We start from the raw sequence: 27,122 nt of genomic DNA, 5'->3' as shown, positions 1-27,122 counted from the left end.
ATAAGCCAGAACCAGTTTTTCAAATGACTTCATGACGACAGACGTTAGAGCCACAGGTCTGTAGTCGTTAAGTCCTGTTATCTTGGGTTTCTTTGGAACGGGGATGATGGTGGAGCGTTAGAAGCAGGATGGCACTTCACACAACTCCAGAGATCTGTTGAAGATCTGTGAAAAGATGGGAGCCAATTGGTCAGCACAGGTTCTCAGACAGGCTGGTGAAACACCATCTGGGCCTGGTGCTTTCTTCTTTTTGTTCTTCTGAAGACCGGTGCACATCGTTTTCACTGATTTGAAGAGCAGGAGAGGGGGGGGGGGGAGAGGGGTATTGATAGAGATGTTAACGGTTGTGTAGAGAGATGATCAGAATGGATGTGGGGTGTTTCAAATCTACAATAAAATTCATTCAGGTCGTTAGCAAGTCGTTGATTAGCCTCAGTGCAGGGGGATGGTGTCTTGTAGTTGGTAATGGCTCTCATTCCTTTCCATACTGAAGTTGAGTTGTTGGAAGTAAACTGGTCTTCCAACTTTTTAGAGTAGGTCCTTTTAGCCACTCTAATCTCTTGGTCAGTGTGTTTCTGGCCTGATTATACAAGACTCTGTCCCCATTTCTGTAGGCATCCTCTTTGGCCTGACGAAGATGTCTGAGGTTTTGCTGTAAACCATGGCTTATCGTTGTTGAATGTTAAAATAAGTCCTGGTAGGAATACATATATCCTCACAAAAACTAATATAGGATGTTACGGTCTCTGTGAGTTCGTCAGGATCGGTGGTAGCAGCTTCAAAAACACTCCAATCAGTGAGGTCAAAACAAACTTGTAAATCCTGCTCTGTTTCATTGGTCCATCTCTTTACAGTCTTTACTACAGGTTTAGCAGATTTAAGTTTCTGCCTGTAGGTTGGGATAAGATGAACCAGACAGTGACCAGACAGTCCCAAAGCTGCTCGTGAAACAGAGTGATATGCATCCTTTATTGTGGTGTAACAGTGATCCAATATATTACTGTCTCTTGTGGGACATGTAACATGCTGTCTGTATTTTGGCAGTTCACGGGAGAGATTGGCTTTATTAAAGTCCCCAAGAATGATTAAAACAGAGTCCGGGTATTGTTGTTCTGTCTCTGTATAACTACGTACAACATCTGTGACTTCATTTCCAAGCAAGAATCATAAAAACATCCCAGTCTGTACATTCCAGGTATCCTTGCAGAAATGCAGTGGACTCCTCTGGCCACACTCTAATACTCTTAGTCTGTGGTCTTTCTTTTTTTAAAGCAGTTTTATATACAGGGACAAACAGGACAATATTATGGTCAGCCGCCCCCACAGGAGGCTGAACATCATACTTATATGCACCATTAATTATTCCATAGCAAAGGTCAAGAGTCATGTTAAAACGTGTGGGGCAGGAAGGATATTTGTTGGTAAGTTCTTCAAAAAATGCTTCTTCGTGGAATTTTTTTTAATCACCCATAATTAAATTCAGAGCATCTTGAGAAATGCATTGCAGTTTGTGCACAACACTCTCTAGGGTCTCTGCTGCATTTGCTTAATTTGCCGTGGATGAATATAAACCATGATGACAAAAAGTTGTGGAAATTCAAGAGGAAGATACTGTGGCCGGAGTGATACAGAATGTAGTTCAGTGTCTTTAGTACACAGACTCTCTCTCACAGTAACCGAACTGCACCATTCGTGGTTAATATATGGGCAAACATCACCTCCTTGCTTTTTCCCCATAACTCTATGGCAACGACTGGTACGAAAAGTTGTACCAAACTAATCAATAATTCCGGAATTATCAGGGTCATTGTCTTTTAGCCATGTCTCAGTAAAAGCCAAGATGCAAGCATCCTTATAATCATGTTGGAAACGTACCATTGCTTGTAGATCGTCAATCTTTCTCCTGAGGGACTGAACATTAGCCATCTTTAGCCTCGCCCGTACCCCTTCTTTCTTCCCTGTCTTCTGAGTTTTTCAAGGGTTATGATCCCATCTAGTAGAGAATCCATTATTATGAGCACTGTCAATGTGGCGAAACGTTGATTCAACAGTATGACTAATGTTGTAAGGCCGATGCCACTGAAGGAGAAATTTTCTGTCGTACTGGATACTCACTGGTTGTTTAGCAGGTGATGCATTCAGACGGGAAAGAGGGATAAAGCCCACAATAGAGCAATAAATAGCACAGTTGGTTTTCAACAACAAAGACCAGAGCAAACACATGCACAGCTCCCCTCTCCCGCCGCTCTCTTATCTATCTCTTCAGTCTTTAGTAGAGCCTGTTTTAGGGGAGCCACCACATCCTATTCTTCCAAAGTCTTGTTCTTGTTATTTTTCTTCCTCTTAGACATTACCTCATCTGCTTCTACACTGGCTAGGGCCTTTTCAACTTTAACCATGCCAGCTTTGGCTTTTGATCTGCCATTTCCTCTTTCCGCTATGATCTGGGCTCTTTCTTCTGGACTAAGTTTGCTCCATCTTTCTGGGCTGACATAGCCTCCTTTGTTTTTATTATTTTCACTTCTGCTTGAGTCTTGATTGATCCCTATATTTATTACCTCCACCGTTTGGGTTTCTGGGACTATCTCTGTCTGAACTATTTTCCCCTTGTTTCCATTTTGTGTCTGCCTTGAGCTCTAGGCATGCTGGGGGCCTGTTTCCTGTCTCATAGAGGTTGTATGATTTTCTGTCACGGTTTGATCTCCTAGGTTGATCTCGAGACTGCAGTTGCTTGTTATTGTATTTTTCTTTATTTGCCTGAATTATCTCAGTCTTCCTATCATACCCGATTAGGGCCTTTTCTTATTCTTCTGGAGATGTTTCTTATATGTGGACCATATAAGAGGAATTCTTTGGCTCCATCATTGCCGTGCTGTGACGGCCGTGTAACAGGTGCGGTTCTCGTCCGGACAGCTCACATCTCTGGACGCGCTCCTCTCCTCGGGAGACCGGTCTCTTCCCCGTGCATGTACGCTGGTGCCCTCATGGGTCCAGGAAGGGTGCGTTGAGGGACTCCCTACCGGACCCATGGTCCGGACGAGAACCGCACCCGTTACACGGCCGTCGGGCCAGGATGCCGGGCCATCTAGTCCCTTCAAGCGCCGCGGTCAGCGAGATGGATGCAGCCACTGGAAGAAACCGCCTCCCTCGTGCCCCAGACCGAAGAGGGGAGCGCGTGCTGCCGCCGGACTCCACCCCTTACCTGGACCGTTCCTTCCTGAACACTACCTGCCCGTCACATTCCCCGCAGCACGATGAGGACACCAGATTCCCTGTTAATTTTGGACACTCTTCCCCTTTGGACACTTTTATTCCCTGTTTTTGGTTATATTTTTGTTAATAAAAGCCTCTCCGAGGCCTGACGCCACACCCACTGTGTCTGTTGTTTGCTCCTCCTGCCACACTTTGATGCATGGTCATGAAAGTAATCAATATACTGACCAATACGTTGAATTATTCTAATAGTGGATGTCTTAATACAGATTGTATGTATGAGGGCACTTCCACTGGCCAGTACTGGTAGATTGTACCAGTAAACTTAAATAACCCTATGAACCTTGGGTGATTTCCAGAGTATGACAGGAACATGTAAACAGATTTGATGAACGTCTTAAGGGATCAACGCCAAACAATAGGAGGTGGCAGAATGAAAGTTTTTAAACCAATTTTTGATTCAACCAAGTAAATAAATAGTGGCAAACCAGACAGGCTTAGCCAATTAAAAACCGGAACTACCAATTATGGTAAGAAAGAGAGATATAAATATGGCAGCTGTCATCTCGGCTTTGTTGCTGTGTTCAATAAAGTCTTATTTTGACATCTGGAACTCTGCTTCTTGAGCTTTATTGACAAATTTGAGAAGACCATTGTTTGTTCCACAACATCTCCTCCATTAAGTAAACATCATACTTGACCACAGGTTATGCTGGTTGCGTACTCTTTGTCCCACATGTCCCTTCGAGGGTCTAAAAGGGTATCTCTTTTCCTACGTTTTGCAAGTGTTTGGTTTGTATGACCCTTTTCCTAGTCTAAATGTATCATAACTTTTACAGCGCTTCAGTTTAGGAAAGGGGTTCTCTACTTGGTCTCTTTTCCCTCGAGAAGTTCCTGCCCTCTTTAACACCAGCCAGTTAGGATCTGGTTCGTGTTCTAGGGCTTCTGCTCTGAGTTTAGTCGATTGTTGTCTCGGGCCTATTCCCTGATCTGACCTTCTTTCTCTGTCCACTTCATCTTGATTCACCCTTTCCATTATATTCTTTAACACCGCGGCATTTGGGTGAAAGACTATCCTTGTTTTAGGCCAATCAGTACAGTCAGTTTTTCTTAACAGTGCTGTTACAAGGGATGTCCAAATTTTGGTTTCACTATTATGGGCACAGCCACTGTATGATATTTATTTTCTCTAGCAGATGCACAGATTTGATCTTTTAACCCTCTGGGGTCTGAGGGTGTTTTGGGGCCCTGGAGAAGTTTTTTTCAGTATCTTAAAAAAATATTAATGGCAAAAGTCTGATAACACTGTATTCAGCACAAACTGGGCTACAATAATATGTGAGCAGCATGAAAGTACATGTTTGTGAGAAAAAAATATTTATGCGTGGTTAGTGGAAATCTAAATTTTTAAGTCACTGAAATAAGGCCATGAATTGTGAAAATGATGTGAAAATGATCCTGTTCACTCATTCACAGAAAGCAATATTGATTTAACATTTGTAAATATATTTAGTGATTCACATCTGAGAGACAAAGGGCCTCCTATAATGGGCCATCAATATGAAAGTGAGCCGAGACAGGTAAGAAAGCATGTGAGGAAAGTAAAATAATGTGGGGTTTTGATTATTATTTGTATTTTATTTACAATACAGTATAATAAAAATATACACAGTGGGCAAGGACACATGATTGAACATACTGATCTGAACACTGCGACTTGAACAGTAACACACCTTTGTGCCAAACATGCATTCATGGTGCTAATACTCACATTACTTTTATATCTTGTGGTTTTATATGTTATAAAACATTAAAGAGCAGCTCATATGGTATTTTAAAGTGTCCTAATATTGTGTTGGAGTCCCCGACAACAGGTTTAAATGCATCTAAGGTCCGAAACATTGTCATTTTCTCAGAATATACATTTAATATTACAGCATTTGCCAATGATTAGGAAACGATTCGGAGCAAACCCCTCCCTTCCATAAGCCTACTCTGCTCTGATTGGTCAGCTGGACAAGCCTGTTGTGATTGGCACAGAGAGGATACCACTGACAAAGCACCTTTACATATTTAAATTATATATTTATTTTATTCTTTTTTATTATGATATATGATATAAAATACAAAAAGACTTATGCGAGCCTTTACATAAAACAACTAGCTGCCGCTAACTGTATGACACTAGGTGGATACGTTAGCCGAGTGCTAACGTGACTAACAGATGAAACAATACAGTTTATAAACCAAAATATGTCTACTGTATTGTTTTGTGGTTACATATAAACTGTTTGAATTGATTTTTTGAGAAAATAACTTTATATTTTGAGTATTATGTTTTAAATTGTATATATATTTTATCTTTCATATCTCACTTTTAACTTTTGAAAGTTTTTTTCTCTTTTTTTCTGACTAGCTCACCCTGTTCTGAGGGTCTCTGAATCTCTGTCTTTTCTCTTTTTACAGGTCTTCTTTAGCCTGCTCACACTTTCACTTCAGTTCCTCTGAACTGCTTTCTATGGCTGTGGGTATATGGGGTCTTTTTTCTGCTTATCTCTCTATTTTATCTATAGTTTTTTTCTCTTTTTTTTCTATATCCACACGTTTTGTGTGATGTTGTATTTTTATACTGCCTCATCTAAACACTTTAACACACATCTCTACAATCCCAAATAGTCAATTTCAAATCAAAGGATTTGTCCTTCAGATTTGGTATGTGGTCAGCTGTCTAGAAACCCTGTGCAGTGTCCCTCCAGCATCAATCAGGTCCGGTCCTCTTGAAGCTCATCTAAGATAAGTATTTAGGTTCAGATAATAGTGTTATGAATAAAATAATTTACTCTGAGATTTTGTTTAAGAGAGGTTCACCATTTGAAATGGTTTCGCTTTAATAAACAAAGTCAGAATAAGAAATCAACACAACATGACAGCGAGATGTCTTCACCCTATAATTTTCCCTTGGTTACACAGTATTGCTTCACAACAAAGAATTTCCATACATGTACATACAAGATAAAATTAACACCCACCCACTAAGTTTTAACTCTGCAATAACCTCTTGGTTGCTATGGTTACCTAAACACAAGATATGTGCAGGTTGCAATTTCAAAGGCTTTCATTTTGCACATGCAACACCTTACTACTTTTAAAGCGAGACACATACATTAAATAATATTTTTCTATAACCATTGTTAGACAAGCCATAGACACCTATTCTCTTTCTCACTTTGACTGGAGGTCTGGTAAGCAGTGCTATTTTTAGAGACAGCACTGGCGCCTCAATCTCATCTAACAAATCTCATCAATCTCGTCTTCCCATCTCAAAATAAAATCTACTAAACACAGTCATCCCTTTTAACATTTTCAGTAATTTATTATTTATTCTTTCTTGTTGTCTAATTAATCTTATCATTCCTCTTATTTTAGAAGTGACCTCCTGATGCTTCCGGTTCGTCCTTCTTCTTTCTTCATTTTTCCAGCTTTTGATTCTTGACAACTTTGTCCCATTTTCTTTGTACAGCTTGTACATGTAAATCATCCAAGATTAATTTCTAGTTTATCTGAATCTCTGTTTAGGCTTCCTGTTGGGGACTGGTCAGGAGAGTGCACCATATTTATTGGGTCCACTGACCCAACAACTAACATATTCTACTTCAGCCTATGTTTAGTTGTATTCATTAATAACAGCAATAGTCTACACCTCAAAATAGTTTTTCTTATGCGATTAGTTACACAATCAAAAGTTTAGTCTATAAATAACTAACTAAATAACTTTCACTGAAAAATGCTGAGATGCTGCTTTTCAGATGATAGACAGTCAGATGATAGACTTTGACAGTCTCTCCAACGTTTCAATCTTTCCGGTGACATCTAGAAAAGAAATATCACTGGGTGTTCAGCCTGATTTTAAAGTAAGTCTTAATATTTTGTTATTTTGTTCTCTCTTACCCATCAGGGTGGTTCTGCTGGTTTGTGAAAGTGAGCGTTCCACTGATCCCTTTAGCTCAGATTCAAGGGTCTTGCATATCTGCTCCTTTAGAAAGAAACAACAGAAAATACATAGTCAAGGTATAGAAAAAGAAGACAGTTTTTGTGTTGCTTGCAAGTATCTTCAGAAAGTAGCAGCAAATATGTTTAAACAATATTAAGAATTTGTTAAATCCAAATACCTTTAAATCCTTGAACTGACTCAGAACTTCCATTTTTGCATCTTTGAACATGCTGTGTTTTAACAATTCAATTGTTTCTGTTATTTTTTTCTCCCTCCTCTCCATTGCTTTTATTCCTTTCAAATTTGCAGCTTCTGTAATAGGTAACATTTAATATTCATTGATATTCTGTTAATATTTAATATTCTTTAACATATGCAATACACACATAGAATGTCTCTGAGAGGAAATCTGTAAATCAATTATATAAGGACAAAAATGTGAAGACTGGTTTCATCTGTGGTCTTAAAACTGACAGGTTTGTGCAACCTCAGGTGGGCAAAAGTTAAATAAACTGAAAATAGAGTGTGTTATTTTAAATGCTTCCTTACGCTCATAGCCAGCAGTCATTCGATTCTGAATAGTTGTTTCGATTGATGAGTAGATTTTCTTCTTTCTCGCAACCACTTCTCTTTTGAGCAATGCCTTTACTTTGGTTTCCTTATCAGAAGGTTATACATATACATATTATTATTATTATTATTATTATTTTTATTATTATTATGTACTAAATATATCAGTAAGTATAAATGCTATGGTCATTGTTGTTGAAATGAAAACAATTCACACTAGGTTTAAAACAGTATCTCATTTTAGTAGGAGAAAAACAACAGATAGAGAACTGGAAATAGAACTACAAGGACTGGAGGAAATTATTTAGAAGAAAAGAGCTTTTCTGCTTTCAGAAGGCCTTTGCATTTTGACACTTTAAACTTGACAATGATATTTTTTAAAACAATAAAAAAAGATTTATACAGATAAATTCTGTTGCTTGCACATTAGTAATCAATGATTGGAACAGAGTTACCTGTAGATAAAAGTATAAAATAGAATAAAATAAAAGACAACTATAATAAAGACAACTCAATAAAAAAAGATTTATATTTTCCATGTGGTATAGCATGGAAGATGGTGAGTAAGCAGTGCCACTTTGGATGATACTGAATTTATCAATCTGTTCCTGGACTGATTTTCCTGTTTTGTTATTGCCATCAACACTGTAGTAATGAAGGAATTAAACATAAAAAAAATGTATATATATATATATCCTTTTGCAGAAATATAGAGGCAATCATCCTGATTGTCACTGCCTGAGTGTTTATGGATGCCCCAGGATGCTTCGATAGCGCCTATATATATATATATATATATTATTATTATTAACAAATCTTTTTTTTTAAATAACACAATGGACCAAATGCATACTAATAGGTCATCCTAGACACAAAAGTGGTTTCAATGTGCACGGTGGGCAATTTCTCCAGTCCTTGCACCCACCTTAAATGTAACAATATTATCAATAACATGATATCACGTTAGCCACGTCTCGATATTATCGTGGTCACCTGACGATATAAAACGATAGGTCTTCTGGGCAAAAATGTTTTTTAAAATATTTTGTCAACTTATTATGCTAACATAAAAGGTCTTCAAAGTTGTGTTTTGGGCTTTTGTGTTTTGGGACATTACTTGTTTGGTGAAGTTAAATTTAAAGTTGAGTTTGGATTGAGTGTTTATTTATCTGCGCACTTCGTTCAGGTGACAACTCATGAGCTGGTGATTTCCGCACATCAGAATGCAAAAAAATCATTTTTGTAAGCATATTTTCACTGAGGCTGTTCACTGAAGTTTTTCTTCAAAATAAAAGCTCTAGTGCTGTTTCTGTCAAAATAAAAGCTTAAAAGTGCAGTGTGAATTGCTGCCAGCTAGTGGTTTAAATTCAGTCCAAATTTAAAATATCTCTTTCAAGTGCAGAAATTAGGAAAGAAGTATTGTAATTTTTCTACTGATGTGTAAATTGAAAAAAAGAAAAACCTATGAAATAATCATTTTTATTTATTTTACATTGCAATTGTTTTACAGTATGTCTATTAGTGTCATTTTTATTATTATTATTACTATATTCTAATTTGTTTTGATATTTTTCTTATTTAAAACTTGACTCTTCTGTAGTTACATCGTGTACTAAGACTGACAGAAAATGAAAAGTTGTGATTTTCTAGGCTTATATGGCTAGGAACTAAACTCTCATTCTCATTTAAAAAGGAAAAATATCGAAACTCTTTGGTCATTTTTGAGCGAGATGCTAACCGTCTAATCAGATTCAGTGATCTATGCTAAGCTAAGCTAAAAGTGCTAACACCAGATCCGAAGATCAGCTGAATGGATTCAAAAATGGTAAAACTCAACTGTTTACTCTAGCGGAGTTGGAAAAGGAGCCTAATTTCCAAAAAGTGGAGTGTTCCTTTAACTTTAAAATGTACAAAATGTTCCTCTTTTTTTTTTCCAATTCTTCATTTGTCTTTAAAAAAAAAACAAAAACATCACAATATCGTATCGTGGACTTCATATCGCGATATAATCTTATTGTAAGATTTTGATATTGTTACATCCTAAATATATTATCGTGGACTTCATATCGCGATATAATCTTATTGTAAGATTTTATACATACTTCATATCGCGATATAATCTTATTGTAAGATTTTGATATTGTTACATCCTAAATTCAATTTTTTTTAAATTAAGATTTATTCATCTGAGGCAGCAAAAAAAATGTAATATTGAGAAAATCGCCTTTAAAGTTGTCCAAATGAGGTTCTTAGCGATGCATATTACTAACCAAAAATTAGGTTTTGATATATTTACAGTAGGACATTTACAGAATATCTTCATGGAACATGATCTTTACTTAAAATCCTAATGATTTTTGGCATAAAAGAAAAATGGATAACTTTGATCCATACAGTGTTTTGTTGGTTATTGCTACAAATATACCAGTGCTACTTATGACTGCTTTTGTGCTCCAGGGTCACATATATAGCACTAGCTGATGTAGATATCCTTATATATTTCAATACACTGCTCATCTAACACTATAAATTGTTTTGTTCTTATCAAATGAAGGTATAGTGGATAGGGAATGACAGCAGAACATACGGAAAAATTAAATTAAAATTCTCATCGATGTTGTCGTGCATGTGTTTGGCCAAGCACAGGTTTAGATCTAGCGGTTTTTCCCAGTTCTTTGGCCAGTACCATCCTTTGTTCTTGTACAATGCTTGAAGGGTTTTATGGAATCCCCTTTTATCAGCAGGTGCAACCTGATTCAGAAAGCACAAATATCACTGCAGTTAGAAAACCCACAAAATGGCTTCTCAAACATTTCAACATTTCACATACAACAGAATCACACTTACAGATGCAATCATGGAGTTTTTGGTGTCAACACACTGTTCCACTGATTCCTTCACTCCTTTTGAGAGACATTGATCCAAAATCTTAGAAAGTAAATCCAACTGACAATCCAACTCCTTCAGTGCCTTTTCTAGGTTCTTCTGTAAAGCTTTATGGACTTCAGCTTTTTTCTCCACCTAAAACACAAAGCAATGTAGCAGTAAATTTCTCAATAAACCTATTGGCTGATTTCAGAAGACAAGTGAAATATCAGTAATTCTGACCATTTTTTCATCTGTATCTAGTTGGACGCTTTGAATGAAGGACAAAACTCCCTTTGCTTCATTGACATAATCTCTGGTCAGTTCTCGGTTAATTCTCCTGTTAGTGTTCTTCAGAACATCCTACAGCTTTGGAATTTCTACAGATTATTGGCAAAATGTCAATATTTAAATGAGCAGGAGTATTAAGACACATATACAAACTTTTCAATCAAAATTTCACTTGCTTACCTGTTTCAGCAAGTTCCAGATGTGGATTTTTCTTTAAGTATGCCCTGGAGCTGACAGTGAAAACATCAGTAATGAATCTGGCTTTTGATTTCTGAATAAGAATGAGAATGAGAATGAGAATAAGAATGTTTAAATAAGAAAAAGAATGTTTGAGTTCACATGTATACCATGATTTCAAGATTTTCAAACTTCTTTTTCACAATTTCCTTCGCACGGTTGTTCCTGTGAATTATGCACCCTGTTTCAGGATTCTGAAAAAAATAGTGGCGGTGGGGGTGATGATGATACAAATCAGACGATCAACTGATATTTGATTTAGTGGATGATAGTGAGCAAGATTATTATATATATGTTTTAGGCAGTAAGTCGGATCAGGCATGTCTATATTTTGTAGAGCAGTCCATTGTTAATTATTAGGAAAACTTCTTGTCTTTTAAAGTGCACTGAAATTAACTTAAAGTCTGCTTATTTTATTCAGCAGGATTTTTTTTTTGGTCAAAATAAGTCATAAGTGGCAGACCGTATATGCCTCACTGAAGTTTTAGAAGACTGCATTAGAATAATACAGAAAAAAAATATTATATATTTGCTTGTAAATTTACCAAACCTTGTCTAAAGACATTTGGTCTCCAGAGTGGTGTACAGATCTAAAATAAATAGATAAAATACATTAAATAATTTTAAAAAAGTAAAAACAATATTATTTATTACAACCCCAAATCAGAAAAAGTTGGGACAGTATGGAAAACGCAAATAAAAAAAGAAAGTAGTGATTTCTAAATTTACTTTGACTTGTATTTCATTGCAGACAATATGAAACAAAAAATATTTAATGTTTTTGTCTGGTCAACTTCATGTCATTTGTAAATATGCATCCTTTCCTGTCATTCAGACCTGCAACACATTTCAAAAAAAGTTGGGACAGGAGCAATTTAGGGCTAGTAATGAGGTAAAATGGTTAAATAATGATGTGATTTGAAACAGATGATGTCAACAGGTGATTGTAATTATGATTTGGTACAAAAGGAGCATCCAAGAGCAAAGGATGGGCCGAGGATCGCCAGTTTGCCAACAAATACGTGAGAAAATTATTGAAATGTTTAAAAACAATGATCCTCAAAGAAAGATAGGAAGAGATTTGGATATTTCACATTCAACAGTGCATAACATAATTAAAAGATTCAAGGAATCTGGAGGAATTTCAGTGCGTAAAGGACAAAGCTGAACAACAGTGATCTCCGATCCCTCAGGCGGCACTGCATCAAGAATCGTCATTCATCTATAAGCGATATCACCACATGGGCTCAGGACTACTTTGGCAAACCTTTGTCAAGTACCACAATACGTAGTTTACATCCACAAATGCCAGTATAAAACTGTACTGTGCCAAAAGGAAGCCCTATGTTAACAGTGTCCAGACTTCTCTGGCCTCGGAGGCATCTGGGATGGACCATCACACAGTGGAAACGTGTACTGTGGTCAGATGAATCAGTATTTCAGGTATTTTTTGGGCGGAATGGACGCTGTGTGCTCTGGACCAAAGAAGAAAAGGATCATCCAGACTGTTACCAGCAACAAGTCCAAAAGCCAGGGTCTGTCATGGTATGGGGTTTGTGTCAGTGCCCTTGGCAAAGGTAACTTGCACTTCTGTGAAGGCACCATAAATGCTGAAAAGTACATAGAGATTTTGGAGCATAATATGCTGCCTTCAAGAAGACATCTTTTCCAGGGATGTCCATGCATATTTCAACAAGACAATGCAAAACCACATTCTGCACACATTGCAAAGTCCTGGCTGCGGAGGAAGAGGGTACGGGTACTTGACTGGCCTGCCTGCAGTCCCGACTTTTCTCCAATAGAGAATGTGTGGCGCATTTTGAAGTGAAAAATGCGACAACGAAGACCCCGTACTGTTGCCCACCTTAAGACTTGTTTGCAGGAAGAATGGGACAAAATTACACCTGAAACACTTCATCACTTGGTGTCTTCAGTCCCTAACGTCTTTTAAGTGTTGTGAAAAAGAATGGGAACATTACAAAGTGGTAAATGCTTTACTGTCCCCAATTTTTGAAATGTGTTTGCAGGTCTGAATGACCAGGAAAGGATGCATATTTACAAATGACATGAAGTTGACCAGACAAAAACATGAAATATTTTTGTTCATACTATTGTCTGCAATGAAAATACAAGTCAAAGTAAATTTAGAAATCACTTCTTTTTTTTTTTTTTTTTTTTTTTTTTTTGCGTTTTCCATACTGTCCCAACTTTTTCTGATTTGGGGTTGTATAAGAAATGTGGATTCTTGACAAGGATCTCTTTATTCTAACTCTAGATATTCTTCCGGCTCTATGTCATCAGTTTTGGTACAGATGAAGTCAATGTTTCTGCACTCTCCTCCTGGTCCCAGGTCTTGAATGCAGTGCTGTATTATACCCCAGGGGTCTGTGTCATCAGTAGCTCGATTGATATTACTTACAATCCACACAGAAGAGCACTCTTTCAGTTTCTATGGAATTAGAAAGATAAAAACTGAGTAAAATATACCTGGCAAACCTGTAGTAGTATTGCTTTAAACTGCACATTTGCTTCTGTAAAATTTTATATGCATTCCACTGTTAAACAAATTCTTCATCCAAATATGAAAATTTTGCCATCCAATACCATCATCCTCGTGACTCAACAGAATAATTTGTTTATGAATCAGACCTCATCATGTAAATGCTGCAAGCCAAGGTGAGCCAAGGCAATTGTTTTTTTATTTTTTTTATACATAACGAGTTTTAGTCACACAGTTACCATATGGCTTCAGAAGATTTATAATATATTCCACAAACATTTTGAGACATATTTATGGTACTTTTAGTGTATGCCTAAAAATTTTCAGTCCTCATTAATTATAACTGCATGAAAAAGAGCAGCCGGTAGTTATTCTTTAAAATTTGGACCTACATGAGGGTGACAGTGAGTAAATCATGACAGAATTTTCATATTTCATAGTTTTTAAAGAATGTAGGATTTACAGTTTTCCACAGGTCATCTCTAATTTTGTTGCAGTCTCCAGCTCCAGGAAGATCAACAAGCACAATGTGTTCCAGGAGTTCACGACAGTTCGGTATCTTGATTGTCACACTTTTCACAAGAGGCCAGTACCAGTCACTGTGTTGTATGTAACGTGCAACATCACTGGTAAATTCCTGAGAGAACTGTTCAAGTAAATAACACTGATTTAAAAGTCAGAAAACATATTTATATTTATCATATTTGGCCATTTTTAAAATTAACATATGAAAAAAGGGGAAGCTGGGGCTAGGTATCAGCAGTGTTAAAAAAGGTTTTTAAAACTCTAATCAAACATATGAGTGTCTTCTATAACGGCAGTTTTATGTTGCTATAAAACATCTAAATCAGATCTTTCTTAAATCTGATTAATCCTTGTGAATGTTACCCTCCACACAGTCTTATCATATTTTACTGTGGCTGTAGTATTAACAAGGGAACAGAATACATTCAGAGCAGAGTGTACTATAATGAAGACAGACTTTAACCCATTAACATGTTTTTGTCTTGTCTGGAAGGTGTCAGTTATTTGGGAAATATTTTCACATTGGGAAGTGTATTTATACATGAAAAACTAACTATATAAATTACAAATTAAAAAGATTTATATATTTTAGTTGGGTTCTGGTTAGTTATTTGCTAAAACAATGGTTTGGATTTTTTTTATTATATGTATTTTTGTTTTGTTATTTTTAGAGATTTATATATTTTAGTTTTTGAAATATTGCCACAAAGTATATAATACGGTTTCCATTCCCCCTCATAACTACCTCTATAGTATAGGATAAAAATGGCTTAGTTATAACTAGTGTGTGTCAAAAGACTCGGTACTTTCGGTACCAAGTCGGTACTAAAAAAATTAAAATGTTACGGTTACCTGTTTGGGTTTTAAAGTTAGCACGGTGGTACCGGTACCCAGTTAACTCGCTTCTTTGATGCCTATCTGAAAAAGGTGCGCAGATTTCGCTCTCTTCATAAAGCACTGATAGAATGGCGACCATCAAAAGGAGGAAACACACCAAAATAAAAAAAAAAAACACTTTAAAGACAGACACCCAGATCAAATGAAAGAGTTCAAGCAGGTAAGTTTCATTGTGTTTCCCATGACATTTTTAGTTATTTGAGGGCCCCTGCCACAATATCAAAGCTCACTGCCACAAATAGATTTTCCAAAAGGCTTTTGACTTTCGTGAATAAACATGATCACTGCACGAGTCAAGTCGAAACCCAGTGCTGGTGTTTTTATATCACTGTATTGCCTGTGATGCCTGAGCAGCATTTGTGAGCGCAGCGCTTACTTTTGATTACACAGCCAGTTACCAGGGAAACCTCTCTCTCCTGCTCTACACAAGTGCCTCCTGCCTGGCAGAGAATGATTTGCATATATTGCCGCCACAAATACAGTGCAAGGCTGTGAGAAACACATTCTGTTATGGAATATTATTCATATTTTAATTTGAATGTTTTGGAATAGGTTAATCGTTAGCATAAGCGCTCTAACGCTAATATAATGAGCATTAGAATGAAGTTTCTTTATTAACTATTTAATGCTCCTATAACTTTTTATTACTGTAAAAACAGGAGGACATGATATTTACTATTTTTTAACGCACCAGAGGCTTTTAAATGAATTGGTGAATCTAAATATATGTGTTAGAGAATGTACAAATGATTAACATTGTTTGTCATATCAGTCAGAAAAGCAGCTCTGGACTTTTTTTTTTTTTTTTTTAGCTAACTTAGTTTTTGTTATTCTTGGCTTTAAAATTCAAAAGCCCTTTAAAATTAAATATGTACACAGTTTGGATTAAATGAAAGTGTTTTTGTGTGTTTTGTTTTGGTACCGAAATGGGTACCCCCAGAGAACCGTGGATTTTCACTGGTATTGGTACCGAATACTGAAATTTTGGTACTGCGACAAACACTAGTTATAAACTATTATATCGGTGTAAATGTTTACTATTTTTAATAGTTTAATCGTTTTTTTTTTTTTTCCTTACAGCCATGACTTCAAGCTGAGTGCCTAACCTGCTAAATTAAATGTAACCTGAGAAATATTTAGTGGACTAAATGTTTGAGCAGGTGCCATATGACTACTCCATATATATTCAACTCTTACTTCAGGGTGTGAAATATTTTTTTTCGTTGTAGACAAAAGTTTATCAATTTCAGCATATTTGTCATCTCTCTTTAGTTCTTCCAGTGTTTTCTTCTCTGCATCAGCTCCATACAGTGCAATGATTCTTTCTATAACAGTTTCCGTCCTGTCGTCAGTTGAAGTAATCTCATTTTCTAATTCCTGCAAAACAAACAAAAGACTTCATTTCCTTCACAATGTGTTTATATATACATACACAGGGGTGGTTAGGACAAAAACTACGTGGAAAAGATACCTTTTTATCGCGTCGCGTCACGTCTGGTTGGGACACACAGTGGGTTACAGTTTGAGCCCCCCCAATTGCTCTTGCTTAGGACCTCGTCGCAATGTGGGAAATATTTGTTGGTCAGCCATAAGAATTTATCATGGGCACTAATGAAGGCACGTACAGTTCCGTCCGGTGTGAACAGTTCTTAATTTCAATCAATTCAATGTCCAGAAGTCGAACCTAAAGTTCAGGTACTGATGAATGTCGGAGCAGTTTTTGACATGTGGTCTGGTATTCTCACAGATGGCGACGGGACTGAGATCACCCAGCAAGATATAGGAATAGGCTACGCTTACCCAAGCCCATCCGTTGCTGTGTCCTCAGCAGGTTCCCCTCGGCTGGGTGCAGGATACCTGCTACCGTTCCCGTTTTTCGTGGAACAGGGTAGTTGAGTGGCTGTTCCTCATTGAACATGCAAAGTCACAGTTCACACTAAGTTTTACTGGATGTCAGCATCGGGCGGGTGGTAGAATCCATGAGCGATGACAGATGGGTTGCCAGTCAAAGTGCTCTGAATGACCTACCGACAAGCACATAACTTTGCGGAGGAACACAAAGTTGGGCTGATGTATTTCCCTTGCGTACCTCTGGAGGACCTGGACAGACATCGGTCCCCAGCATCCAACCAGTCTGAGCTGAAAGTCATGTAATCAACGAACACATGTCCCAGTTGTTGACCGTATTGCCTCCTGAGTTAAATCTCCGCAGTAGACTGAGTAAACTTGGTCTAAGCGATCCCGATGTTTGATTCTTGTGAAGTGTCACAAGCACTGGAAGGAACAAACTTGTGCAGCTGATATGCAATATGAGGATTTGTTTTCTCAAAGAAATAAACTGGTATTGTGGCAAAGCAAAAGGATGTTCTTTCACCGAATACATCGTTGCAGATAGTCGCCCCTCTTAGACTGCCTTAACCGACGTGTGCCCACCAGCGCATTATCACAAGCTCAGACTGTTCTTTATCGAAATGGAGGGAGGAGCTTGAGATCATTCGCAAATCCTCCATACGAGTGGGCCTCCCCGCTGGTGCTTGTCTGGAAGAAGAGCGGAGATCTACTCATTTGTTGTCGACTATCGGTGGCTGAATGCCCGCACTACTAAAGACGACACATCCCCTTGCCACACCAGCAGCAATTGTCTAGCTGCGCTTGTGGCGGCAATGCCATATTCAGTGCTATGGATCTACCTCAGGATTCTACAATATTAAGATGGCTGAGGAATAAAAACTGTCACTGCATTCACAAACACCCATGGGACTTTTATTGAATTTAAGATAGGCTCCCTCAAGGATTGTGTAAAGTCCTGCAAGTTTATAATGCGTCTCATGATGGGCATATTTGGAGACCAGAACTTTCTGACCATACTTTGCTACCTAGACGACCTCCTAGTATTTGCACCAAATGAAAGTGTGGCATTGGAGAGGCTTGAGTTGGTGTTCAGCCGTCTGAGAGCTCATGGTTTGAAACTTGCGCCGAAAAAATGCCACGTGTCCACTTGTTAACGGTCTTCGGACTGTCGGTTTCTAGGCCACGTGATCGATGAAAAAGGGGATAGCGGGCCGATCCTGATAAAGTCCCAGGCCATTACAGCAATGACTGAAAGAGACCTTATGATGGAAGATGGGGTTACACCATCTCAGAAAAAGATAAAATCGTTTCTGGGGATGGTTTATGTTTTACCAGCGCTTTATACAGAAACTGGTCTAGCATAGCCAAGCCTTTTATTTGCATTGACTGCTGCACCAAGGGGCAAAAGACCCACGGAACCAAAGTTGTCTGCCTTTAGGAAGCTAAGCCCAAGCGACTGGAAGAAAGAACAGCTGGATTCCTTTAATCAGCTGAAGTCTGCCCTTTTGGAGTCGGTGTGGTGCTTGCACACCCCGATTTCAATCGCCCGTTCAATGTTATATCAACAGACGCTTCGCTGGATGGATTGGGCGCTGTACTTTCTCTCGGTCCCAGAAGGCGAGACTAGAGCCCGCCCTGATCTCGCTTTCGCCAGCAAGGCCCTCAACACGTGACCCAAAGCAACTACCCTGCTCACCGTTTGGAGTTTCTGGCCCTAAAATGGTTCCATCTGGTGATAAATTCGCCATTGGCTGAAAGGTCCATTCCTTCAACCGTTTGGACGGACAACAACCCGTTAACCTACATCCTAACGAAGCCAAAGCTCGATGCGTGTGAGCAGAGGTGGGTCGCCAAGCTGGCGCCATACAACTTTAGTATCCAGTACATCCCCGGGAAACAAGAATGTGGTGGCAGATGCCATGAGCCGACGACCTTTTGTCCAAACACGTGCAGCCAGAGGTTGGTAAACGCAGGAACCTACGAAAACCCTGTTGGAGGAGGCCCAATCACTTCACTTCAAGAAAATGTACTATACAGCATGCTTTCCGAATCAGTGCTAAAAGTCAGAGTGTTGAACCTTTATTCTCTGGCCAAGGACCAAATTGTTTCTTCCTCACTCTCTTCAGATGAAAGTGTCGGCCATACTGATGAACCAGGTTGAGTGGAATGCAGGGCCGAAGGGGAAGTGCATTAATTGGCTGGCTCAGGATGTGCATAACTTGGTTCCAGCTGGTCAAGATGCATTGCCAGTATTTACACTGAAGGAGCTTCAGGATAAACAGTCAGAAGATCCTGTTTTTGTTACGAGTTCTTTTCCTATGTCTCCCGTGGCAGGAGGCCATCAAGACGAGAGAGGACAAAAGAGACACTGAAGATCCTGAAAACTCTTAAACAGTGGGAACGATTGAGAATGTTAGATGGAGTTTTGTACCGTGTGTGTAAAGATCAACTAACAGGAAAGAAACGTTGGCAGTACATCGTCCCAGCTTCACTGACCAAACAAGTCCTGCAAGGAGTTCATGACAATGCTGGTCACCAAGGCCAGGCCAGAACACTTCACTTAACCAGGGAAAGATTCTTCTGGGTAGGCATGGAGCAAGATGTCAGAGAGTATGTTAAGTGCTGTAAGCGCTGCGTGGTAAGCAAGACACCTGAGCCAGAGGCAAGGGCACCACTCGAGAGTGTAAAAACAACCAGGCCTCTAGAGCTGGTATGTATTGACTTCTGGTCTGCGGAGGATCGCAAGGGCGGGAGTGTAGATGTGCTAGTGGTTACAGACCATTTTACGAAGATGGCACATGCTTTTGCTTGCAGTAATCAATCAGCCAAACAAGTAGCCCGCCAACTGTGGGACAGATATTTTTGCATCTATGGGTTCCCAGAGAGGATCCATGCTGATCAGGGTGCGAACTTCGAGAGATGTGTACTGATTCAGGAGTTGATGCAGCTTGCAGGAGTCAGGAAGTCGAGGACGACGGCTTACCACCCTATGGGGAATGGACACACTGAGCGGTTTTTAATCGCACATTAGGCAGTATGATACGAGCCTTACCCCCAAGAGCTAAGCAAAAGTGGCCTCAGATGTTACAGACACTGACGTTCGCCTATAACTGTCAAACCGCTCATGAATCAACAGGTTACGCACCATTTTACCTGATGTATGGAAGGATCCCTCGTCCTGCCAATAGATATTATGTTCCACAGTGTTGGAAGAGATGAAGACATCACAGTCTATGGCAGCTATGTTGCAAAGATGAGAGATAATCTCAAGGAAGCTCTTTAACATTGCTCAAGTTAATGCCAGTGCAAGTCAGCAACGTCAGGCTGAATTCTACAATAGAAGGATAAAGGGATACGACATAAAGGAAGGAGAGACAGAGTGCTGCTAGCCAACAAGGGTGAAAGGGGAAGGAGGAAACTGGCTGATAAGTGGGAATCAGTGCCCTATGTGGTTTTTTTCTAAAGACCCCAGATGCCACACTTACCGTGTCAAGAATACCAGTACGGGTCAAGAGAAGGTAGTACACCGTAACCTTATGTTGCACGCCAACTTTCTGCCCCTTGAGGAAGGAGAAAATGAGTCTTTCCATGATGACTTGTTAACTAGCCATGAGAAGTCAGGTGAAACTTCAACACAAAGTTCTGCACTGGGGAGCGACCTTCCTGAAACAGAGCGTACTGCTGAGTGGGTGGCTTCCTTTACCTGACACAAATGATTCCGTGGAAGAGCAAGTAGAGACAGGGGAAACAGGAGAGCATAATGGATGCTGGAAAGCCTGAGAGTAAATCAAATGACCTGGTACCAGAGTCTGAAAGTAAATGCCCCCATTCAGACTATAGAGTTATTCCATCAAATCCAACAGACTGTCAAACCAGTGTACGTAAATTTTGATGTGATGTCCAGTGCTAAAGAGCAGCCAAGACCCACCAGCACTTTGTCCATTTCCAGTGCACCCCCTAATGTGTCTGAAGTAGTGACCCAGGTACGAACACGGGTTGGCAGGTTAGTTTAGACCGTAAATAGACTGATTCAGAATATGACTCAGAGAACAACTCACAACGCAAGTCAAAGATGTTACTAAGTCTCTTTTTATTTTAAAGAGGTTTTAAGTTTATGTGCATAGTCATAAGAATGTGAGGCAAGCAGAAAAAAGTCATTTGAGTCATATCGAGTGGTGTATAAGGCACCTCTTGAGCCAAAAGAATGTCTGATAGTCTGATCAACTTTCTTTCGTTCTTTGTCCCGTGATGTTCGGGTAGCATATATGTTGCATGACGTAATGGTGTGACTGGTAAAAAATGACTTGCCTTATTTGCTCCCTGATTGAATTGACGGAAGTGTAGTAGCACAAGTTTTGTGAAGTTAAGGGGGGAGTATGTAGCCAGTTGACTAAGACATCCGTTTAATTTGATTTTACAAGAAAGGAATTTGTTCTGTAAATCTAGTTAACTTCAGCAAAACTTGTATTAAATGCATTAAGTTCTATTTACATTGGTTCCGATTGAGAGTTCCTATCAATTGTTGTAGGTGGGGCTTTAATTAGTGGGACACGCAAGAGACATATGACGCTTCTCCTTTAAGCTTCGCGCTCAGATGCACGGTGTATGTGAATGGAGAAGCAGAGGAATGAGAGAGTAGGCCTTCTGATGTCTGTATATACTAATGTTGCCTCACGCTACTCTGTTTAAGGAATAAATCCATCATCCCAATCGTGATGTCGTTGTGTTTCTGTGGTGTCCGGAGATTACCACTTGAAGTCTGCTACATATACATCTTACATTTTTGCCCATTTATGAATGGTTTCTTCATAAGTTTTGAAATTTTGCACAAAAGTATATAATATGGTTCCATTTCCCTCATAACTACCTCTATAGTATGATAAAAGGCTTAGTTATAACTAGTGTTGTCAAAAGACCCGGTACTTCGGTACCAAGTCGGTACTAAAAAAATTAAAATGTTACGGTACCTGTTTTTTTTTTAAGTAGCGGTGGTACCGAGTACCCAGTTAACCCGCTTCTTGATGCGCTATCTGAAAAAGGTGCGCAGATGCGCTCTCTTCATAAAGCACTGAGAGAATGGCGACATCAAAAGGAGGGAACACACCATAATAAAAAGAAAAAACACTTTAAAGACAGACACCTGGATCAAACGAAAGTGTTCAAGCAGGTAAGTTTTATTGTGTTTCCCATACATTTATTTATTTGAGGCGCCTGCCACAATATCAAAACTCACCGCGACAAATAGATTTTCCAAAAGGCTTTGACTTCGTTGAATAAACATGATCACTGCACGAGTCAAAGTCGAAACCCAGTGCGGGTGTTTTTATATCACTGTATTACCTGTAATGCCTGAGCAGCGTTTGTGAGCACTTATTTCATTACAGCCGTTACCGGGGAAACCTCTCTCTCCTGCTCTACAAGTGCCTCCTGCTGGCAGAGAATGAATTTGCATATATATGCCACCACAAATAGAGTGCAAGGCTGTGGGAAACACATTCTGTTATGAATATTATTCAATATTTTAATTTGAATGTCGAACTGAAATGAACGCTGTTATTAGAGTAGTTAATCGTTAGCATGAGCGCGGCTAACGCTGATATAATGAGCATTAGAATGAAGTTTCTTTATAAACTATTTAATGCTCCTATAACTTTTATTACTGTAAAAAACAGGAGGACATGATATTTACTATTTTTACACACCAGAGGCTTTTAAATGAATTGTGAATCTAAAATATATGTGTTAAAGAATGTACAAATGGATAACATTGTCATATCAGTCAGAAAAGTAGCTCTGGGCTTTTTTTTTCTTTTTTTCTTTTTTTAGCTAACTTAGTTGTTATTCTTGGCTTTAAAATTCAAAAGCCATTTAAAATTAAATATGTACACAGTTTGGATTAAAGGAAAGTGTTTTTGTGTTTTGTTTTGGTACCGAAACCGTACAGAGAACCGTGGATTTTCACTGATATTGGTACCGAATACTGAAATTTTGGTACTGCGACAACACTAGTTATAACTATTATATCGGTGTAAATGTTTACTAGTTTTTAATAGTTTAATCGTTTTTTTTTTTCTTATAGCCATGACTTCAAGCTGAGTGCCTATGTACCTAACCTGCTAAATTAAATGTAACCTGAGAAATATTTAGTGGACTAAATGTTTGAGCAGGTGCCATATGACTACTCCATATATATTCAACTCTTACTTCAGGGTGTGAAATAGTTTTTTTCGTGGTAGACAAAAAATTATCAATTTTGGTATATTTGTCATCTCTCTTTAGTTCTTCCAGTGTTTTCTTCTCTGCATCAGCTCCATACAGTGCAATGATTCTTTCTATAACAGTTTCCGTCCTGTCGTCAGTTGAAGTAATCTCAAAATTATCAATTTTGGTAGCTCATTTTCTAATTCCTGCAAAACAAACAAAAGACTTCATTTCCTTCACAATGTGTTTATATATACATACACAGGGGTGGTTAGGACAAAAACTATGTGGAAAAGATACTTTTTATCGTGTCGAAGAAACATATTTCTTTTTCATGTTAAACAGGTTGTTTTTGAAAGTTGGTGCTTGAAATAGGCTAAAACTTTTTATTTCATAGATTTTTATGGATGACTGCAGTGGTAATATTGGAATTATAGGCCTATAATTTATTGTATAATAAACCTGTTTTAAAAGACCTTTTTGAAAAACATTTTAATTGAGGAGTAAATAGCCTAATCTTTTGTTGTCCTCGCAGCGTGTCAGTTATGCGGTAAAATTGCGGGGCAAATTAATTATAATTTTAAATTAATAATAAAAGTAACTTCTCAATAATAATAGTTATAATAATTATAATAGTAATAGTGCCCTGCATGCCTGTCTGCTACGCCACTGGGCAGATAGTACATGAACAAATGTAATAGGATTAGTCCAACGAATCGTTCGGTTTGTAATGCGTACTGAACCTAAAGCCTCGTAACCGAACGGTTCAAACGAATACGTTTATCATACACCCCTAATACATACATATGATAAGATAAATGTTAATAAGAAACCTCTTTAGAGATGAGTTCAATCTCTGCTGTGTAGTTGGAATCAATCAGATTCGCTTCCACCTGAGTAACAACAGATGTACAGGCACCAAAACAACCAGATGGCAGTAAATAATCTAATCCCAAGATTGCATTTAAAAGGGAGCTTTTTCCTTGTCCTGTCTTTCCAAAAACACCAATGGTTTCCTTTCTTCTTTGGTCTTTATCCATCTTGTCCATTTTTGCAATGGCATCTCTATATCATGAAGAAAATAAATGTAACTAGACACTACTTCAGAATTATACACACATTTTACATAATGCTTCACAAGTACTGTACTTACAATATGTTGTTTTTTTGTTCAGTTGATGTTTGGTCTGTGCTGTTAATATTTTGAATTCTAATTTTAACTTCTGCCATGATCTTTTTCACATTCTTCAACATATCTGTATTCTGTTTAAAGGATGGGTGTCCTGCTAAGACAGAACACAAAATCAAACACCCTGCAATAAATCTCACTAATATGGAGAGAGCATCTCAAAGAAAGAGCAAGATATTGCCTTGCCCAAACTTCTCCCCTTATCCTGAAACTCACTTCTTACTTTCCCTTTTTTTTTCTATTATATTTAAGTCAGATTTTAGTTGTGTGTGTGTGTGTGTATTTTATTTTTTTTATTGAAAAGCACCGAAAGTTCACTAAGAATGTCTGTATACCATGTAAGATGTATCTCGATAATCTATTGATTTTTGCATTTTCATGTTTGGTATCAGTTAAAATATAAGAAATCATAATAGGCACAAAATAAAATTGACTACATGATTAGTCCTGTAAATCCATTAGATTTGTACACACAGACTTACAGCTTCTCCTGTCACATCAGGAGGATGGATATCCTGTATAATATTGCTTTCACCCCTCTTACTAATTCTAAAATGCTTAGACTGACAGTTTACTTCTCATCATGTGTTACAACGACTCTGGTCTTTTTTAATATACAAATAACTATACATCTCAATAATGGGAGATAAGAGATAAATCAGAATCCGAATCAGATTCAGATTCTTTTTACATACTCAGAATTACTTGCCTGGATGTAACTTTGCACTGGTATGTGAATCACGTATTTCAAGTTTTCTCTTAGTACCTGTAAGATAATTCATACACATCAATTTTGTACTAAATCAACAGCACAATAATTGTTTTATTGATAAAAGGCCATTATGGGTTGAATGGTTTTGGCCAAAATGGCTAAAGAAAACAACAACAACAAAAAAAGAACATTGAGTATTGTTTTTTGTTTTTCCACTCTTTAAAAAAAAAAAAAAAAAAAATCTGTTGTGTAAAATCAGTTGTAGGGATATAAAAATGAAAATGAAAAGTACAATCTCTCATTTTAACTGATAATACACAATTAGTTGGCTTACCATGAAAGGACATTCCTGGCAGAGCAGATTGTGATGGCCCAGGAGACAGTGGAGATGTTTCTATTACTTGATTGTTTTGTGTTACAGGTCTGTTTACGTAAAATAACAATGTTACTAATAAATAATTATGTATTTTATCATATTATATGTTTTAAAAGAGACAGAAGTTTTAATTTTTTTTCCTTTTGTGACTTGATTGCAATAAGAGTTTATTACATACTGTTCTTTCTGCTCACTCATTTCTGCTTGCTTTTCCTTGGCCTGCTCATAAGTGCCTACAATAAAATAAAATTATATATACATATTATATATGTATAAGATTTAAACAGAAGGTAGAAACTTACCATATTCTGAATGAAACAGAATAGCTAATTTCTCCCATGGTTTCCCTCCTGTTGAAGGCTCATGACGGTTCTTAACAGCTTCCATGTACTTCTCTGGTGATTTGAATGGGGGCCAGTAACATTGTTTCTTGTCTTCGCTCAACCAGTTTGTTGGTGCCACCATCACCTCATCCGAGTCTTGCAAAGTAACAACTGCATACATGGTCATTCTGCAATAAATAAGTAAATATGTAAGCAAGCAAGCAACTAAATCAGTCAATCAATGAATCAAAAACTGTACAAATTTTGCCATCCTAACAAAAGAAAATCTATGTGTTTGTGTGTGTATGTATGTATATATATATATATATATATATATATATATATATATATATATATATATACAGTACAGACCAAAAGTTTGGAAACATTACTATTTTTAATGTTTTTGAAAGAAGTTTCTTCATGCTCATCAAGCCTGCATTTATTTGATCAAAATACAGAAAAAAACAGTAATATTGTGAAATATTATTACAACTTAAAATAATAGTTTTCTATTTGAATATACTTTAAAAAATAATTTATTCCTGTGATGCAAAGCTGAATTTTCAGCATCATTACTCTAGCCTTCAGTGTCACATGTAACATCCAGTCTATCACATGATCATTTAGAAATCATTCTAATATTCTGATTTATTATGAGTGTTGGGAAACAGTTCTGCTGTCTAAATATTTATTAAATAAATAATAATATATATTCTAATAATATATTTTCTTTACTATCACTTTTTATCAATTTAACACATCCTTGCTGAATAAAAGTATTGATTTTATTTAAAAAAAAGAAATAAAAAAAATTACTGACCCCAAATTACTGACCAGTAGTGTATATTGTTATTACAAAATATTTATATTTTAAAAACAAAGCCTCTTTTTTTTTTTTTTTTTAAACTTTTTATTCCTTTAAGTATCCTAAAAAAGTATCACATGTTCTGAAAAAAATATTAAGCAGCAGAACTGTTTCCAACTTTGATAATGAATAATCATATTAGAATGATTTCTGAAGGATCATGTGATAATGATCCTAAAATTCAGCTTTGCATCACAGAAATAAATGATAATTTAAAGTATAATAAATTTAAAAAACAATTATTTTAAAATTGTAATAATATATCACAATATTACATTTTTTATGTGTATTTTTGATCAAATAAATGCAGGCTTGATGAGCAGAAGAAACTTCTTTCAAAAACATTAAAAATAGTAATGTTTCCAAACTTTTGGTCTGTACTGTATATATATATATGGGTGATTCTATAATTGGAGATACATTTGTCATTTTATAAAGTTAAGAAAAAAAAAACTCTTCACTAATATAAATTATTTCCAGTATCTTATTGAAAACGCATAAAATTGTAATAAT

At 37.3% G+C, this 27,122-nt stretch overlaps 1 protein-coding gene across 1 annotated transcript; it reads right to left on the bottom strand.

The window, feature by feature from the left end:
- Positions 1-5,834: 5,834 nt before the first annotated feature.
- LOC109102972 (nuclear GTPase SLIP-GC-like) lies at positions 5,835-25,933 on the bottom strand. The gene is given in 19 exon segments (XM_042721455.1): positions 5,835-7,083; positions 7,162-7,246; positions 7,383-7,516; positions 7,754-7,873; positions 8,301-8,419; positions 10,362-10,525; positions 10,622-10,795; positions 10,883-11,019; positions 11,111-11,201; positions 11,278-11,409; positions 13,431-13,616; positions 14,131-14,313; positions 16,287-16,466; positions 23,975-24,206; positions 24,295-24,424; positions 25,040-25,096; positions 25,377-25,465; positions 25,597-25,651; positions 25,721-25,933. Coding segments are annotated over 19 exon segments (2,529 nt in total). The 5' UTR covers positions 25,929-25,933; the 3' UTR covers positions 5,835-7,030.
- Positions 25,934-27,122: the final 1,189 nt, after the last annotated feature.

This window comes from Cyprinus carpio, chromosome B3, assembly GCF_018340385.1.
Source record: "Cyprinus carpio isolate SPL01 chromosome B3, ASM1834038v1, whole genome shotgun sequence".
Classification (NCBI taxonomy): domain Eukaryota; kingdom Metazoa; phylum Chordata; class Actinopteri; order Cypriniformes; family Cyprinidae; genus Cyprinus; species Cyprinus carpio.
Note: the sequence above shows the minus strand (reverse complement) of the source record. Positions and strands in the feature narration are given on the sequence as shown.